At 50.8% G+C, this 18,833-nt stretch overlaps 1 protein-coding gene across 1 annotated transcript in view; it reads left to right on the top strand.

The window, feature by feature from the left end:
* POLQ (DNA polymerase theta) overlaps positions 1-18,833 on the top strand; it is a 1,553,125-nt gene that overhangs the window by 1,123,828 nt on the left and 410,464 nt on the right. The window contains exon 21 of the mRNA XM_069635828.1: positions 10,495-10,688. Within this exon, the coding sequence (XP_069491929.1) occupies positions 10,495-10,688 (194 nt within the window). The remainder of the gene's footprint in view (positions 1-10,494; positions 10,689-18,833) is intronic.

An 18,833-nucleotide genomic window follows, 5' to 3' on the forward strand; every position in this document is an offset into this window, starting at 1 on the left:
AACGGAACCTTTCCAATTGAGCCTAGTTTCTCAGAATTTTTATTATTTTTGCAAACATGACTTGATTAGCCTTTGACATGTATGTGTAAAGTGCCATCCCTTCATATTCATAGACGATCCCTTGTGTGCTTCATAAGATTAACATTTGAAAAGATGCTGGCATGTATTTGTAAAATGGGGGATTCTAGCTCATTTTAAACCATCTAACATTGTTCAACAACATCATTCATTCAAGAAATATAAACAATGATTTTACATTGCATTAAATCTGAAGCTGCAGTATGCAGTTAATTCTTTTCAAATAAGACATTGGGCCTCATTACGACCCAGGCGGACTTCGCGGTGCTAAATGCACCGCGAAGCATGGCGGAAAGCCGCCGATAGCGCCATGGGGGTTGGCGGATTTACCGCCCCATTCCGACCTCGGCGGAGCGGTAAATCCCCAATCCCCATTCTGCCCTTCCCCATTCCCATTTTTGCCCCATAGGGTATAATGGGAGTGGGGAAGGAGTTAATTACGCCACCGTAAAATACGGTGGCGTAATTAACAACGAGGTCCCGTAGCGCCATGGTTTTCTCCGGCTGGTAAAACCAGGCGGAGAAAACCTCCATGGCGCTACGGGAACTCGTAGTATGGCGGAGAGGTACGCCATGCACTACGCTGGCGTAATACCCTCTCCGCCAGGGTCCTAATGAGGCCCATTGTGTTTTATAAAATAAAGCTTCTAATTTGCATTGTGAAAATCGTAGTTGTGCATGAACTGCATTATTAATACAAATGTAAAACGTTTCTAAATGAAATAAAACCATCATTCGCTTTGCAAATACACTTTGTGTCTTGTCTGTGACTACCGGTGCTGTGGAAAAACTCCCAGTATAACAACATGCAGATCAGGACGACGTATTGGTGGACAGACGGAGAAATGGGAAAATAACATACTGCGTGTCCGTGTGCAGGCTGCTGCGATTTCTTTATGAAATACTGTGATGGATTGCCACATGGAGAGGGTGTTGGAGTCCTGACTTTTTTGATTTTTATTAAATTAAGAAGAATATACGGGTAATTCCATCACAGGAAGGGAAATCGGATCTCCCTTTGTGTAAGCTCCATGACAAAAGCACAGTGTACAACTGTGCCCTGCTATGCAGCGCCTGCTCTCTCCAGTTGGTGGCACAGAGCCGGTTCAGGGGTCACAGGAGACCATCTAACAGCTGCAATGACAGCCATATCATTGCAGCACAGGACCTGCATTAAAGATATGCACCCGTCCCCCAAAAGCGCATAACTATGAGAGTTACTATCCTGGTGGCAGTTGTAAACGTGTTAAATATAAGCAATGCCTGAGTTTAAGATACGGTGGCTAGTAGCTCTCATTGATGCCACATCAAAATGATATCCCAAGTGTCGGCTCAGAGAGCTCAGCCCAGCTGTGGAAGGATTGTGTATTCCGGTTAGGAAGCCTGGCCCTGTCAAGTGACAGGGCAGGAGCATGAATGGCTATGCCTCTCATTTGATCCTTTGTGAGGTTGAGGAATAGCACTCTCGAGTGTGCCAGATTCCCAGCAGGAGCTGACCTGCCAAACGGGAATCAAAGGGCACACCCAATCCAAAAGGACTAGCCTCACACCAGGATGCTGCATACCAAAATGGTATTTGATGCTATTGACAAGGGAAGGGGTTAGGGGTTAGTGCATAATGGGGGAACCTCAGACAGCTGGAGGAAGATTCTGCTGTCTTGTTTTCTCTCCCTTCCAGTCCCCTCAACTTCCTTTACAAAAAACACTTTTGGGTGTGGTATTAGAAGGCAAATGCCACTTGTCTCAAGAACAGTGATTGCACTCTTAAAGCAGGCTTGCTTTTGTCCAATCGCCTGTGGACATTTGCCTTTAAATGAAAGGGTCTCAGACACCTTCTTTGATTCACTTCGGAACCAACCCCCTAAGAAAGAATTAATTGGCCCTCAGTTTGGTAAGCAGCCCTCTCTGAAGCCTTCTGCCAGTGGTGAAGATTGAGTGCCAAAGCAGAGGCAAGCTTTGCTACTTAACCATCCCCATCGCATATTGGGGGTATCCTCTCTGCCAGCCACACTGGTAACTAGGACCTCACAGTGATGAAGAACCACTGCAGGTATGGGCTAACCTCCCTGGGAGACTGAGAACCTTGATCCTAAGTCCCTGGATTGGAACTCGCAGCATCCTGAGAACCAAGGGATGAGAGGGTCCCTTCCTCTAGCAGGTGGATTGCGAAGGCTGTGGCAGAGCAGTGTGTGCTGTGCAGAGAACGTAGAGAGCAAAGAGATTCTAGGCCGGAGGACAATGCAGCATCTTTTTGAGAGGGCACATTGTTTTTTGAGGCCTTTAATTCGAAATGGCACAACAGATCGTACGGTAAAGATATCTGTCAATTCTGAAGCCCACTAGGATACTGAGCGGACTGTGTAAAAGTTAATCACCCAGAGCAAGGCCTCGGTCAGAAATGAGATCCTGTGTGGGAGATGTCAGTAAAAGAATTGAGGAAAGCTTTGTGTGCGTCTGGTGGGGATGGGATGCTGTTTGGAAAGGAGGTGCCAGAAGAAGGTGGTTGGCGGTAGAAGTGTGTTTATAGCCAGATTTTCGCATTTGGGATAGCCTGGTGCGTGGGGATAATATTGTTGTCTTTTGTGTTAGCGATGTGATGTAGTCGTTTGGTTGAACAATAAGTAGTTGAGCGTGCAGCCTCTGATGATGAAGCAGTGGATGAAAATGCCATTGAGAACGGTAGAGCATGGTGTTTTTATGAGTTTGGAGACGCACTAGAGAAATACACTTACTATAGTCACTGTTTAAATAAGTGAAGAATACAGCAGCAATAAACAATGGTCGAAATAATATTATTTTTAAAACATATGCAGTTTCTAGGTATTCTCCAGCATGGGGTCTGGCATGGATTCACATGCTCATGAATATTCCCCTTAGTCACGCTGGGAATCCTCGGTAAAGAAAAATCAGTTTTGTTTCTGAACTCTCTTTCTACTAGTAACCAATCACTGGTCTCTGGGGCATACTGCCCCCAGCCAATGAATGCCCTCTACCTAAGCCCCTCCTCTCACAGCCATCTTCAGATTTTTACAGCATGTTCAAGTGTTGGGAGTCCTCATGCTGTAGCTCTCGAGCTTTTACTACGTTTTGCGTTTTTTTTTCGAAGTTTACTGTCACCCTCACCTGTGTCTCTGCAGGAGCGATGGACGAGCCTCCCTTGACCCAGAGTCTTCACTTCCCCTGTTTCACCCAGAGGAATACCTTGATCTTTAGTAGGGTGTGCACTCCATCCTGCAATTATTTGATTGGTGCCAATGTCTGTATGCTGAGTTCAGATGCCAACATTTTATGCCTTCACAGCGAGGCTGAGAGTTCAAGGTGCCAGTTTCTTCACTGGCTAGAAAGCCCTTCCCACAAGTGAACGTTGCACGGAGCATGTTGAGTGTCCAAAATTGGCCGTATTGTCTCTTTTTGCCGGTATTTTTGTGGGTGAGTAGCGCTGCATGTAGGAGCTAGCTGCTGGTAGGTTTGCGCAGCGCCTTCAATTCAAGCGCGCCTGGAAATGTCTCTCCCTTGCAGGAGAAATTATGTGGTATTAGCGCCTCGAGTCCGGGTTCAGCGCTACTGGAGGCTTGGTGGTTAGGTAAGTTTGCATGGAGGCTTTTGGTAAGTATGCACCACGTAGAGAGAGAGCGCGCAGTGAAATAAGTGTCTGCGTAATTGGAGCGAGCGCAATGAATAATGTCTCTTCTTTCTTACAGGGGTTTGTGCACTCGTGCAACTAACCTGGATTCCAGCGTCGCGGTAAGATTCTGTGAGTATGCGCAGCATTACTGATGTGCGTGTGTTAACGCTGTTCTTCTTGTGTTCTTACAGGTGCCGGTGTAGAAGTCCCATCTTGACTGGAGATAGCTGCAGCGTGGAGTAAGAACCAGGTAAGCTGAAGCTGAATGATCCTGAGCAGGTAGGTAGAAGCAGGATGATCCGGAGCAGGTAAGCAGAAGCAGGATGATCCCGAGCAGGTAAGCAGAAGCAGGATGATCCGGAGCAGGTAAGCAGAAGCAAGATGATCTGGAGCAGGTAAGCAGAAACAGGATGATCCGGAGCACAGCAAGTGTGTTGCTGATACAGCTCACAGTAAGCAACATGAATCGCTCGAATAATCTTTGGTGTGGCTTATATAGCCAGCCACACCCAAACACTAGAGAGCTCATGAGTTGTTATGCACTTCCTGTTTGGCAACAGGAAGTGGTAACCAGGAAGTTACTACAAACACTAGGAAGGAATGAAAGGAGGGATTTCTCATGGGTTCTTTGTGTACCTATGCCAGGCCACCAAGCCTCTACCCAGCTTGCCCCAACTACTTGCCTGATACCCATGACATTTACTCATATTTTCGGTCAATCAAGCCTCAAGCTCCATCGGCTCTACTTCTGATCAACGGGGACCCGTTCTCGGAATTTTCTACACCCCTCAAGGGCACTTTTTTGTCGTGATTTCCACTTCTCTGTGGACATGGCCCAGAACAAAGTAAGCATGACGCCTGTTGGATCCAAACTGTTTAGGAGCTGCCCTGGATGCAGACTTCAGAACGTCTTTGAGGATGAGCACTCTTAGTGCCTCTATTGCCTTCATGATGACAAATCGCACGTGGAGAAGGACTGTGCGTTTTGTACGAACATGTCCGAACGGACAATTGGGGATCGTAGCGTTCGACTCACCAACTGGCTGGAGGGGAAGAGCCCAGCAGCGGGTGAGAAGAAGCGGTCTTCTAAGACCTTTGAGGGCACTTCGGCGACGGGGGCCGAACAAAAGGCAAAGCACTGCGAGTCCGCGGGCACCAGGAGCGCCGATCGGTCGGGCTCCTCGGCTGCCAGGCAGGGCGCATTATCACTGACGCCATCAACCACGAGCCAACGCTCTGGCTCAGTGAAGTTGGAGAACCCGGGTAAGCTTCGGGAGAAGCCCTGGTCGATCCCAAAAGAGACAGCTGAGGGGGAGCGAGGCGGCAACCCCCCCCCTCCCCCTAAGGTGAAGGCCTCAGCCACACCCAAGGTCGTGAAGGCCCTGATTCACCCGGCTAAGGCCTCGATCGAGGGAGTCGTGGCAGCCCTGGTGAAACCTATGGAGGCTTCCCCAGTGGAGACGACTGCAGGGGCTAGAGTTTCCCTGCCACCCCGGAGGGAATCATCTTTTCTGCCTATCGAGAAGACCCCTGTGAAACCCCAGCAGGAGAAAGAGGGGGGGTCACGGTAGCCATAACGGACACGGATGCCACCTCTGAGGATGAGTTGGCGAGCGTCCAAAGGATCCTGGACAAGAAGTTTGAGGAATCCAAGGCCCACGGGAAGGATCCCAACGGGGACGACAAGGAAAGCAACGGGGGAGCCGACGAGGAAGTTAGGGCCACGGAGGATCCCACGCCCCAACCGTCAGTCCCATTCCAGCTGGTGCCCATACCACAGGACAATTCAGGAGCTATCTTGATGGCTATACAGGCCCTGTGCACGGAGATAAGGACAAGGTTGCCCTTACCCCCCACGGAAGATCCGGCGGGATCTGGTCCATCGGGGAGCCTGCCAAACAAGCAGAGACGAGTCCATCCTCCTCCCCCCTTTCAGCCTTCACTTCCATCCCCTCCTCTGAGGGATGAGACAGGAACAGACTGCGTTGACAGGGACGGACGACGACAGTGACAACGGAATGGACCTTCCTTAATCACCCCCTCAGGCCTCCCACCCCCCCACGAAATTGGCTCCTTCAACGCCATGATTGCCAGTGCATCTGAGCTCTTTCAGCTCTGCCCCGAAGAACAGAAGGAAGGTTTCCTCTACCAGCGGCGGGAGGCCAAGAGGAAGACTGTCCTCTCAGTCCCGTTACTGGACGACATCTGGGACGAGGGGCTGGCGCTCCTGAAGAACCCGTCCACGTCTCCTGCTAAGAGAGACCGGTACGAGAAGAAGTACCGGGTCCCGGACTCCGCTCCTATGTGCCTCAGGGCACAGCCGTCTCCGGATTCAGTGGTCTCCGTGGCGTCCAAGAAGAAAGCGGCAGGGGCGACGGCCTCAACTTCAACATCCCCGCCGGACGGCGAGGGGAAGAAGCTGGACGCCATGGGACGGGTCATCTCGTCGGCGGCAAAGATTAAAGTGGCCAACGCCCTCGCGATCGTGGCACGCTACGACAGGGAGCTGTGGTTCAAGATCGCTCCCTTGCTGGACTTCCTCCCGGACCACAAGTGGGCTGAGGCCCTGGAAATCCTACAGGAAGGAGAAGTGGCGTCGGACCACGCCATTATGGTGGCCACAGACATCGCCGACACCAGCTTTTGTCAGATGGGCAACAGCGTTTGCTTTTGCCGGCGTGGTTGCCTCAAGGCCGACTTCCGCCAGGATGTGCAGACCAGGGTTCTGTACATGCCCTTCGACAGGAACAACCTGTTCGACAAGACAGTGGAAAAGTCACTGCAGGCCATCAAGGCGGATACCGAGACGGCTCGGGCCTTGGGTGGTGTTCAACAACGACAGCCGTCCTTTCGGAACTCCAGAGGCAAGAAAGGTGCCTCCAAAGGATTCGGCGGCGGTTCCTCGTCGTACCGCCAAGCGGCCTGCTCCTTGTCGCAGGAGGTCTACAGAGGACGCAGCAAGACGGGAGGATCCTGTCGTCGTCGCCAAGGCCGTGACGAAGCAGGATTGAACCGGCCGTAGCATGGGGGCCCCCATCTCAGCACCCGGTGGGATGCCAGCTGGTGAAATTCATCAGCGTGTGGAAGTCCATCTCCACCGACCATTGGGTGCTGGATGCCGTGGCCCGCGGGCACACTGTGGAATTTCTAAAGAAGTGTCTCCGTATTCCACCCGTGGCCAGGAAGGAAAACCATGTCCCTCAACTGCTGCTGGAGGTACGGGCGATGCTAAGAAAGGGAGCCATCAAGCTCGTCCCAAAGAGGCTCCGGGGCTCCAGAGTGTACTCGCAATACTTCCTCGTCCGGAAGAAGACCGGCGGTTGGCGACCCATCCTGGACCTTCGTCGTCCAAACAAGTACATCAAGTCCCAGAAGTTCCGAATGGTCACCCTCCAGTACTTGCTGGGACAGCTGGAGGATGGCGACGTCCTATCGTTGCTGGACTTTAAGAATGCCTACTTTCACATCCCCATTCTAAAAGGACATCGAAAATTCCTGCGATTTGTGGTCCAAGGGCGACACTATCAGTTCAAGGCCCTTCCCTTCGGATTGAAGTCGGCGCCCAGGGTGTTCACCAAGTGCCTAGCACCAGTGGTGGCGCAGCTGCGCCTGCAGGGGATCCACTTCTACCCCTACCTGGACGATTGGCTCATCTGAGCAAAATCAAGAAAACTCGCAGTCGATCACACAGCGAAGACCGTCCAACTGCTCACGGATCTGGGATTCTCGACACAGTGGTGTGATTGACTTCTCCATCGGAGGAAAGGACGAAGGTCATCCTGGGCAAGGTAAAACGGCTGTTGACCATGGACGAGGCCAGGGTGAGGCCCATCAAGTCCCTGCTCGGCATGATGACCTTGTGCATCTACCTTGTGCACCTGTGCAGACTGTGGATGCAACCACTACAGGAGTTCCTCGACGCCCGTTGGATGCAAGCAGTGGGCAGCTTCGAAGACAGGATCTCACCTAACAAGACTTTCCACCAAGCGATCCGGTGGTGGGGCACCTGCGCGCATCTGGCGGCGGGCATGAACTTCCAGACTGCGGCACATCAGGAAACGGTGACGATAGACGCCTCCCTGGGGGGATGGGGAACGCACACCAGGGATCTCCACGCAAGAGGCCTTTGCCTCCCGGAGGAGAGGTCACTGCACATCAATGTCCTGGAGCGCCGAGCCGTGTTCTGGGCCCTCAGGTTGTTCCTTCCGTCCCTCAAGGGCAAGGTGGTAAGGGTCTTCAACGACAACACCACCTCGATGTTCTACATCCTGAAGCAGGGAGGCACCAGATCCTGAGAACACCATTGCCGAATCACTCCGCATGGAGCTGCGCTTGTGCCACGAGTGGGAGCTGCGGCAGGATCAAGTGGATTTCCTATTCCGACGATGGGGCAATCCCCAGATCGACCTATTTGTGACAGCAACGAGCGCCAAGTGCCTGAGGTTCGGCAGCAGGTTACCCCAGCCGGGGAGCATGGGCGATGCCTTCTCATTCCCTTGGGATGGCCTGTTCCTGTATGCGTTCCCACTGTTGCCATTGCTGCTGCGACTCATCAGTCAACTCAGACGGTCCCAGTGCAGGAAGATCCTCGTCGCACCGGCGTGGCCGAGGCAGATCTGGTTCCCGGACCTTCTGGACATGTCAGCGTTCCCCCTTCCCCCCAGTCAAACTGTGGACGGATGTGGATCTTCTCGCCAGAGAAGGAGGCGCCATCCTCCACCACAACACGGGGTCGCTGAACTTGCAGGCCTGGCTCCTGCAGCACTAGAGTTCGGAGGGTATGATATCTCAGAAGACTGCAAGGAGGTGCTTGCCAAGGCCAGAACGTCCTAGACTCTCGTGCTATGGGCAGAAATAGAAGAGGTGCTTTGTCTGGTGCTGTGCACAGAAGATTAACCTTCTGAGGTTTACGGCCCCTCAAGTGCTGCCGTACTTGCTATCGCTGGCCAAAGCTGGGCTGGCGCATGCCTCCATCAAGATCCATCTGGCGGCTTTCTCCCACTACACCAGAACGCCGGGGCGCTCATCGCTATGGTCCCATCGCCTGGTGAAGGAGTTAATGAAAGGACTGTTCGGATCGTTCCCGCCGGTGAAGGCCCCGGCGTGGGAGCTCAACGTGGTGCTGACCAGGCTCATGGGGCTGCCATTCGAGCCCCTGCATTCGGGACCGTTGAAGTTCCTGTCGTGGAAGACAGTGTTTCTTGTGGCCATCACCTCCGTACGACGAGTGGGAGAGATCCAGGCCCTCTCCTGTAAACCTCCATACCTTGGTGTTACCTGTTTTTTTTCCCATCGCCTTTGTCACCGGCTGAGAGGACTTTGCACTCGCTGGATGTAGCTAGAGCGCTGAAGTTCTACGTGGACCGCACAAAGAGCCTTCGGAAGACATCACAACAGTTTGTGAACTTTGGACCTGTGAACCAAGGGAAGGCCCTCTCGAAGGTTTCCATTTCCAGATGGCTCTCCGGCTGCATCATGCATTGTTACCGGTTGGCAGACCGACCGTTGCTCGGCAGTCCGAGAGCCCATTCGGCCAGAGCGATTGCTGCTACCACAGCGTTCTTGTCTGGTGTGCCCCTACTGGACATCTGCAGGGCTGCTACGTGGAGGTCAACGCATACCTTCACGAGATTCTACTGCGTCGACCGGGATTCCAGGGAGGAGTCCAGGGTCGGCCAGGCAGTGCTGCGCAACCTGTCCGTCTGAAGGAGGGCCTGGTGAGGAGGTAAGAGTTTAATGTTGAGTTGATGAAATGCTTCATGGTGAGCCTTGCCACTTCTCATGGTTGTGCATGTGTGTACTGCTATGTATTCTTATAATAATGACCATTTGAATCCATGCCAGACCCCATGCTGGAGAAGGAACAAGTTACTTACCTGTAACTGTTGTTCTCCAGCATGGGTCTGGCATGGATTCACATACAAACCCTCCCTGCTAACCCTCTTCGGCTCTTCTCTTGGTCCTACTGCCACTTTACGTGCTACCAAATCTGAAGATGGCTGTCAGAGGAGGGGCTTAGGTAGAGGGCAGTCATTGGCTGGGGTCAGTATGGCCCAGAGACCAGTGGTTGGTTACTAGTAGAAAGACAGTTCAAAAACGAAACTGAAACAGATTTTTTCTTCACCAAGGATTCCCAGCCTGACGACTGGGAATATTCATGAGCATGTGAATCCATGCCAGACCCATGCTGGAGAACAACAGTTGCGGGTAAGTAACTTGTTCCGTATGCGCAATAAACATTCAAATTGTTAGGGTTCATGCAGCTAGGTGAAGCAGTTCTCGGATGAAGCCAAAATCTTTCTGGAGGTTTGTTAGGTAGACACTGTGGGCTTTAAAGGTTTGGGATATCATTGCTGGCTTTTTAGCCGCAAATGGCTGTAAGAGCAGATCAATGTTCTTGATTCCTCCTGCCAATGTTCTTGGCATCGAAAGTATTGCCTTTTCCTCGGCAGTGCCCAATCAGGTGAGATCATGGGCCAAGCAGGCATTTTGTAGTTTAGCACAAAGGAGGTGCTTTACATATCCTGGCAATTTTCACATATTTGCACAGAGGGAGAACAGGGTGTCGCAGGGGCACAGCTTTAGAAAGAGCTTTCAGAGTCAATATCTGGAACCAGTTTGATATTTCACCAAGTCGAACAGTTTGGAATCCATTGAATTGGCAAAGAGAACCATTGTAATCAATAAGTATCTTAATTATGTCTTCCATGCACATGACATGCTATTGTTATGCCAAGCCACCTTTTTATTGAAGTATATGAACGTTTTTATTTGGAATGTATGTGTTGCAGATGCTTTCCATAACGTGGAGATGCCGACACAGTACTGCCTTGCTCTGTTGGAGCTTAATGGAATTGGTTTCAGCACAGAGGAATGTGACGCCCAGAAACACATCATGCAGGCCAAGTTAAATGAGATTGAGGCACAGGCCTACCAACTGGCCGGGCACAGCTTCTCTCTGACTAGCCCTGATGACATTGCTGAGGTACAGTGAAACCCTATATATTTTAATTCTTTTACAAACATTTGTGATAGCCTGTTGGATGTTTGAAAATATGATAGATGTCTGCATATCGGCTTAGAATGTTTCGAAATCAGGCGGCATAATTTGGAGTAGGGGATATTTGGGACAGAACTTCGACATGTTGATTTCAAAAGGTTTGATTAAGTTCTGTCTAAAATTAATTGAAAAGTATATTAATGGGAAGCAAATTGGCTTAATATAAAATTATCATCTTTTGTAACTGCTGTTGCGTAATCCTCAAGGCCTAAAGTTTTTAGGTGTTAGGGTGAAGTGTGGTTCATTAAACCAAAAATGAAGATCTAACGGGAATATGAAATAGGAACAAACTAAGAGCATTAGGTTAAATTATCGGATAACATTTTCATCAAGGTCTGATTGATGTCTCATAGATATTAGAGCAGCAGTATGTTTGTGGAAATGGTGGGGAATTTAGATGATTTAACAAGAAAATAGCTGCTTTAAATGCTGTAATCCTCAGATTATTTTTGATTAATAAATATTATGCTCGGAATGTGTGGTGCCCATCCACGCTGCATCCAGTCAGTCCTCCTTCCCCCTGCATCCTATGGTCCACTAGTATGGTCTCTGCTCTATCTCCTATCTCTTCTCCAATTAATGGTGGCACTTGGTGGGAGGTCCTCTTGGCCTCCTCTACTCCTCCTGACGGTGCCATTCAGTGTCTATCTGAATGGCACTGCCTAGGTCCAGGTCCCTGCGCCCAATCTCCTTTTTGATAGGCGTCTCCTGCGTCTTATCAACTTCCTTCCATCTCCTGCTACTCCTACTACCACCTATTTGGCTCCTCTGCCACCTCCGTCTTCTGCCTCTCTGGCACCTTACTCCTCCACTCTGGCTACTATGCCACCTCCTGCTACTTCCTCTGCCCACTCTCAGGCCCCTCTAACACTTCAGCTGGGTGTACCTCATGCCTGTACCCCACCCAAGAGGACTTTCAAATGTGGCAACCTGCTCCATGTCACTACTCTTAACTCTCACTCTGGGGTCGAACACTCCTCTGACATCTGCTATCTCCTCGAATAACTTGACCTGGATGTCCTCGCTCTCACAGAGACATGGTTCACGGGCAGTTTTGTCACAGGTTTTGACACTCTACTCCCTGGTGGTTACAAGATCCTCTCCGAGCCCAGAATCAACCAACCCAGAGGTGGCGTAGCTGTGATCTTTCCAGAGTGGGTCCCTGCTTGTATCATTCCTATGCAGGCGTAATCTTCAGTTGAATGCCTGGTCTACAGGCTCTCTATCTTTCCTGGCTTCTCTGACTAAGGGCACCATCTACAGGCCACTTGGCCAGGTTGCCCTCTTCCTCTGAGTGGGCTGACCTCTCCTCTCCTTGCCGCTACCTCTCAACTTCTCCTCAGCGACCTCAACATATCACCTGGATGCTTCTAATCCCCCCTTCAGAACTCTTCCGGAACCTCTGCGACACTCTTATCTCTCTATTCTACCCTCTGGTCCGACTCACCTGCCGGACATACCTCAGGTGTTCTCTTCTCCTCAGACAGACTCCTCTCTAACCCTCTCACCACTCCTCTCTCTCGGACTGACCACTTTCTGATTTCCTCTTACCTGAAACTCTGTCCTTCAGGCAAAGCCTACCCCAGCACTGCCACCTACCTTCTCCGTCATCCCGCCTTTGAAGCGTATGACAGTGGATACCTTTGCCTCTACTTTCTCTGCTCCTCCTACTCCTGCAGCAGACTCGCACTCTGACACAGCCTGCTCGAACTGGCATCTTTCTATTTCCAACACTCTGGACATCCTTGCCCCTGTGATGAGAATCTGTCTGAAGCCTACCTCCAAGTGCCAACTCTTTGTATGACTCTGACCTTGCTGCCCTGAAACGCAAGTGCAGGGTGGGTGAGCGGAAATGGAGGGCTTTGACAGACTCGCCTGCCATCTGCTCCAAAGGCAATACAGACTCTTTCCTGTCAAAAAAGGGAGCCCACAACCAAGGCTGCGTCCCTGCAGCCTCTAACAACATGGCCAAACCCTTAAAAATCTGCAAGGAGCTGGCCAATCCCACTAGTCTCCACCTCTCCTGTTCCCTCCCAGACCCTCTTTACGGCTCTGGCTTGTCACTTCATCACTAAAACTCAGGACATCCTGTGCTCTCACTCCTCTTCCTCTCCGTCCACCTCTCGGCCCCCCTCTGGCCGTCCCTCCCCCTGCCCCTCCTTTCTCCCTGACAACACCTGATAATGTTTCTAGACAGGTCTGATCTATGAAAGTGTCGTCCAAACAGGTGCTCCCCTGCTCTTCCAGAACCATCAAGGATCACATTTACACCCTCGCTCCAGCCTTGGCAGATTTCTGCAATCTTTCTTTCACCACTGGATCTTTGCCCTCTCTCCTCAAGCACTCCCTTGTGCACCCCCTCCTCAGAAAGCCTCCTGCTGATTCTGTCACCCGATCTCTATCGCTCCTTTCCTGGGCAAACTCGCGGAAAAACTGGCCATCTCCCAGCTTACTCCACACTGAATCTGTTGGTTGTCTCATGATCATCAGTCTGGCTTCAGAGCAGCCAGAGGTACGGAAACTGCTCTTTTTGACACACGTGAAGATCTGCTCTCTAATCCTGACTCAAGCCTTCCTTCTGTCCTCATCCTCCTTGACCTTTCGTCGGCTTTTGAGACGGTCAATCACGCCATCCTGATCAATTGACTCCGCGAGAACCTGGGCATTACGGATCAGGCCCTGGAGTGGTCGACGACCTTCCTCCTGGACCAACCCTCCCAGGTCCAACTTGGGTCCTTTCTCTCCACCACCTCTCCCCACATGTGGTGTTCCACAGGGCTCTATCCTCTCACCCTGGCTCTTCAATGTCTACTTGACCCCTTACGCCCACCTGATCTCTACCTTCTACTGTAACTTTCAGTGTTATGCGGATGGCACTTCGCTCTTTCTCAGGCTCCCCTCAGACTTCCCTCTTCTCGCTCATTTCTGACTATCCGCTATTCAGGATTGGTGCGCCTCCAACAATCTCTGCCTTAATGCCAGTAAGACTGAGATCCTTCTCATTGGGTCCCCTGCTCCCACTTTCCCTCTCTCACTCTGGCCGCCCTCCTTGCGCCCTCTTCCTTTGCCTTCGTTAGAAAAGATTTCTCTGAATGCAATTTTCCCTCCTCATTATGGACCACTTTCTGCTTTTGTTTGGCTATCCTAACTTGATTTTTTCCAGTGGGGCAGAGCCTTCAACTGCGCTCACCTCGACCTTTGCTCATTTGTTATGGGGAAACGGACACGTCCTTCAGGCTGTCAGTACTGGGAAACTGTTTCCCTTATTCTTTTACTTTGTTGCCATTTCTTGGTAACGTTTATATCTGTGCGCAAAGTACATTACTGTACCGTGTACTGGGGGCCTTTTTGTTTTATGACCCTAGACACCCTGTAAGGAATTTTCGGTGACTGTACAAGAGTGCCTAGGACGAACTGGTGGCAGCAGTTAACTTTTCTGGTATTTTAACTACTTTTTATCGAACCATACCACGTTTACTGCAAATGGTTCAAGACTGTGGCCAGTGCCGAAAATGACCGTGCCACAGTCTTTTGTTCTGTCCTTTGGCCATCTTGTCCCTTTGCCTTGCCCCAGGTCGAGCTGACCCGGGAATTCCTTATTTGGGCATGCAGCCTCCCACGAAAGCCACATCTTTTGCGGGCTCCTGCATGTCATGCGTGCTGGCGCCTAGGAAGAGGGTTGGGACAGTCTGGTCCCAATCCACACTACTGGTGCCAGGATGTCTGTTGTGCATGAATGCATGGGGACCCCTGTGGACCAGGATTGGACCTGTGCATGCAAGGGAGCATATCTTCTATTGGTTGTCCGGATTCGATCACGCTTTGAACTTTGGATAAGAGAAGGGGCCCTGCATCCATTCCAGGTCCATCTACAGTGGTTCATCTTGAACTACCGAAGGAGCCAAGTATCCTGTGAGCCAAAGCAGACCCGTGGACCCGCCGGAGACAAGATGGAAGGTTTGGCACCCCGAGTCCTCTGTTGTACCGTCTGACCCGTTTAGTTCTCGACCCTAGAAGGCCTGCAAGGGCACTTTAATCCTTTTGAGTAGTGGGAACAACTGTTCTCGGCGTCTCCTAATTTCCTGCCACAAGAGCCTTCTTTGAATTGTTCCTGGGCCGTCCAGTGAACTGACCAGCTCTGTCCGGGGATGTTCCATTGGAGCGCAGCAGTTTCAAGATGAGGCTTGAAACTTAGGGAATCCCTAGCTTCTGGTTCTTGACACTCTCCCGCCAATTTCCAAAGACCTTTGCGGTCCCTGCCTTGTGGTGAAGGTCACTGTGGGTGGCTTTCCCGCCTTCTCTGCTTTGCCCTGAGGTTTGCTGCACCGGAATCTTCTTCCTCCTCCCTTCATGGGCGGACTTGGGTCTATTGTCCCGCCACAGACGATCGTCCTGTCCCACAGCACCTGAGAGCCTGATTGAAGAGCGAAGGCAGGACTTGCAACCTCAGACGACCTTGACTAAACTGGCATAGTTTGGTCTGGATTGAAGCAAGAGGCGGTGAGTACTTGCATAATTTACCGGCCCCCAGCCAGTTTCGAACGCCGGAAACTGCTTTGTCCGTGAGGGCAAACCCTTCCCTGGGAATTGGAACTACTTCTACCCCTTCAGGACCCCTTACCTAACTGTACCAGCATCTTGAAAAGGTACTGTCTTTGCTTTATGCACGACTTGCGTTTTTACGCACTGCTGTAGTTTGAGCTCAAAGCTCCCCACTTCGTAGGGCTGGAGTGAATAAGTTGGGGTTTCCATCCTGAAGACTGCCTAATACATAAATCATGTTAACGCCCCTTCTTTTACAGGATGTGGATGTTTTACTCCCTTTATCGCATTAGGCTACAGTAGTTGTAGATATGTTAAATAGTGATATGCTTGTATGGTAACTGTTGCATTATTCATTTGGTTATTCGTGTTGTTTTCTTGGGCCTAAAATAAATGTAAATGTATTTTTTATATACGTCTGCCTATGAGAATTCTGTGGTCTTTGTGGTGTGTGCTCATTGTGGGCTTCTGATCACTCACCCCTCCTGAGACTTAGTCTTGACCACCTGCCAAGCTACCATGTTTAGTCTGGCTTGTCCAGAAGGTTCCCCTGCTTCACTAAACTAGGGTGGCCTCCTAAATCCCTGTCCATCAGGCCAGAATTTAGAAATCCATTCTAACAGCCTTCCTCTGATGCAAAAAACCTTGGTGTCATCTTTGACTCCACTCCCTCCTTCTTGCCTCACATCATGGACCTTGCTGAGAAGGCTCACTACCAGCTGCACCTCCTCAGAGGTCTTCCTTTTCTCACTTTCCCCAGAAGTTCACTGTTTCCAGATCCCTTGTTCTCTCTAGGCTGGACTGATACAACAGCCTCTTTCTCAATCTGCCTTCCTCTTTTCTCCACCCTCTGCAATTAATCCAGAACAGGACTGCAAAACTTATCCATGGCCTGAAGCCCAGGGACAGTATTTTTCCAGCCCTGAAGTCTCTCCACTGACTCCCGGAGGCTGCAAGGATCAAGTTCAAGACCCTCTGTATCGTCTACTAGACTTTCTGGGGCCAGAGCCCGCACTATAGCCAACTCTCTTCCAAAATGCCTTCCATCTCAAGCCCTTCGCTCATCTACCTCCAACTCTGAGGATCAGACAGAGAGCTATAGGCCAAAATGACCGCACCGAAAGGTACGACCTATACAAAAGGGTTGTAAATGCATGCCACCAAAGTTTCGAACACCAAAAGTTCAAAACTTTGGTGGCATGCATTTTAAGTAGGTAAAAAAAAGTAAGACTGTGGGGGGTGCCCCTGCAACACCCCGCTCACCATACCATACTATACAGTATAGTGAGTGGGGTCTGTGGGGGAGACCCCAAAGAAAATAAAAATAATAAAAATAGGGGCTGCAGGGGTGGCCCCTGCAACACTCCGCTCACTACACTGTACAGTATAGTGAGAAGGGGTTGCGGGGGCCACCCCTGCAGCCCACCGAGGAAAAGAAAAGGGGGCTGCGCAGGTGTCTCCCGCAACACCCCGCTCACTATACAAGACAGAATACTGAGCGTGGATTGCGGGGGGAACCCTCCTGCAGCTTCCTGGAAAAAAAAATAAGAAAAAGAAAAGGACCCTGCGTCGCCGGTTCCTATCACAGAAGTGAAATGGAACCAGCGCTGCAGGGACGCAGCGCGTCTTGAAAGGTAAGTAAGGTGTGCGTGGGGGTATGTTGGGGGTGTGTTGTGGTTGTGTTGTGGGTGGGGGTGTGGGTTTGTAGGTGTTTTTAAATGTATGTTCGCATGGGAAATGTACAAACCTTTTGTGGTGCGTACATTTCTCATGCAAACTTTTCCGTCACATACTTTTCCGCAACAGAAAAATCACACAGTTCTGTCAGAGATTGGGGGGCTAGATCTCGCCACGCTGCAGGTGCCTCCCTCTCAAACTTGAGCTGGACCACCTGAAGTTCCGGAAGCAGCTGAAGACCTTCCTTTTCTCCTCTGCTTTCTCTCTCTCTCCCTCCCCTGCTGACCTACCTTTCTGCTGCGCCGACTGGTTGCTTGGCTACCCTCAGATTCTCACTGGGTACCAGGCTCCTCCATGATCTCTCTCTCCTGCACTACTTCCAGGCCTACCGCATACTTAAGGGATGTAACTGTAACCCATCCAGTCCACTGCCAACTTGCACTTCCCAGAGCCGCGATGCCCTGGCTGCACTTACTCAGAGCATTGCTACCCTGATTGCACCTCCCTCTCCCTGGCACTTCCCCCTGCACTTTGCGTTGTTACACTTGCACAATCTGAATGACACAAGGCCTAGTAAAATCGTTTGTCTTGTCCTCCGCATGTCTTCCCTCCCTTGTTTTGTCACGCCTAGAAACACTTGTGTACAGGCACGTTACAAATAACTTCTCATATCATATCAATAGTGGTTTGTTTAGCATATTTTTTCCCAATCAGGAGCACTATCACATGTCACGTGTTTGTGTGACTTCAAGCGCTGGAGACAGAGACTGAGGCAGGCGTTCTCCGGCCTGTGTGGGATGGGCTGTACGCCCCCCATCGCCCAGCCTCTACATTGCAAACTCGAAGTTTCCACCAATTTCAGCTCAAGGTGCAGGCTGAGCTAGGTGTTACTTGCTGATCACTGAGTAAGCTCATCAGCCCGTTTTGCCCGCCCCCTCCCCTAAACATGACATTGCGGGCATGTCATGTGTAATCGCAGAAATCCTTGGATTACACATGACATCCCAGCAATACAAAATACATGCATTTGGCAGTTAACCTTATGGGATAACCTTCGAAGGAAGTCAGTATGCAACATCCGGCAAGCATATATGTTCTTACAAAGCAGAACTAATAATAGGTGTGATGGGTCCTGGCAACATTCACTACTCAGCACACTGCTGGTCTCCTGCACTGAAATTAAACATTCCCCCCCCCCCACTTATACAACAAGTACTTCGTGCCCCCTTTTAATCTACAGCAACCGTCCCCATGCTGCCAGTCAGCATAATTATAACCCAGCGATATATTTGATTCTCTAATTCCATTTTGTGTCTAGAAATGTGCGCAAAAGACAACATCTTTCGGTATTAGCAATGCAGGCAAGCCTCTCCCCCCTGCCTCCCTCTTTCCCGCGCAACTCTATGAAATGTGAAACGACTCCATTCGTGCAACCCTCCACCCCCAGAGGATTGCCTTATGAAATCTTGCATTGAACACACGGCTTTATCATGATGCTCCCAATACAAGCTTTACTATCCCGACAGTAATGTGCGGGTTACTGGTGAATCCTAGTAAAAAGGACTCATGCACTTCAGCCAACAGCTCCAGAAGCCTGTGGGGACATTTCACATCGCTGGTTCAACTCGAGTAGTTAGTGAGTGGGTTAAGGCACTGTCGAAGGCGGCCAGTGCTTACCTCGTTGCCGACTGGCTCTGCTCCCAGTATGAGTGCTACGTGGGGGGGGGGGGGGAGTTGCCTTTTGCAGCTTGCAGGCAGGATAGCTCAGAGGCAACACGTCTGTCTTGGAAGCAAGACAATGCAGACCCACACAAGTTTGAATAACGGTCAAGAAGCGTACGTCTTTTTTCT

This window comes from Ambystoma mexicanum, chromosome 7p (genome assembly GCF_040938575.1).
Source record: "Ambystoma mexicanum isolate Mex_15411 chromosome 7p, UKY_AmexF1_1, whole genome shotgun sequence".
NCBI lineage: Eukaryota > Metazoa > Chordata > Amphibia > Caudata > Ambystomatidae > Ambystoma > Ambystoma mexicanum.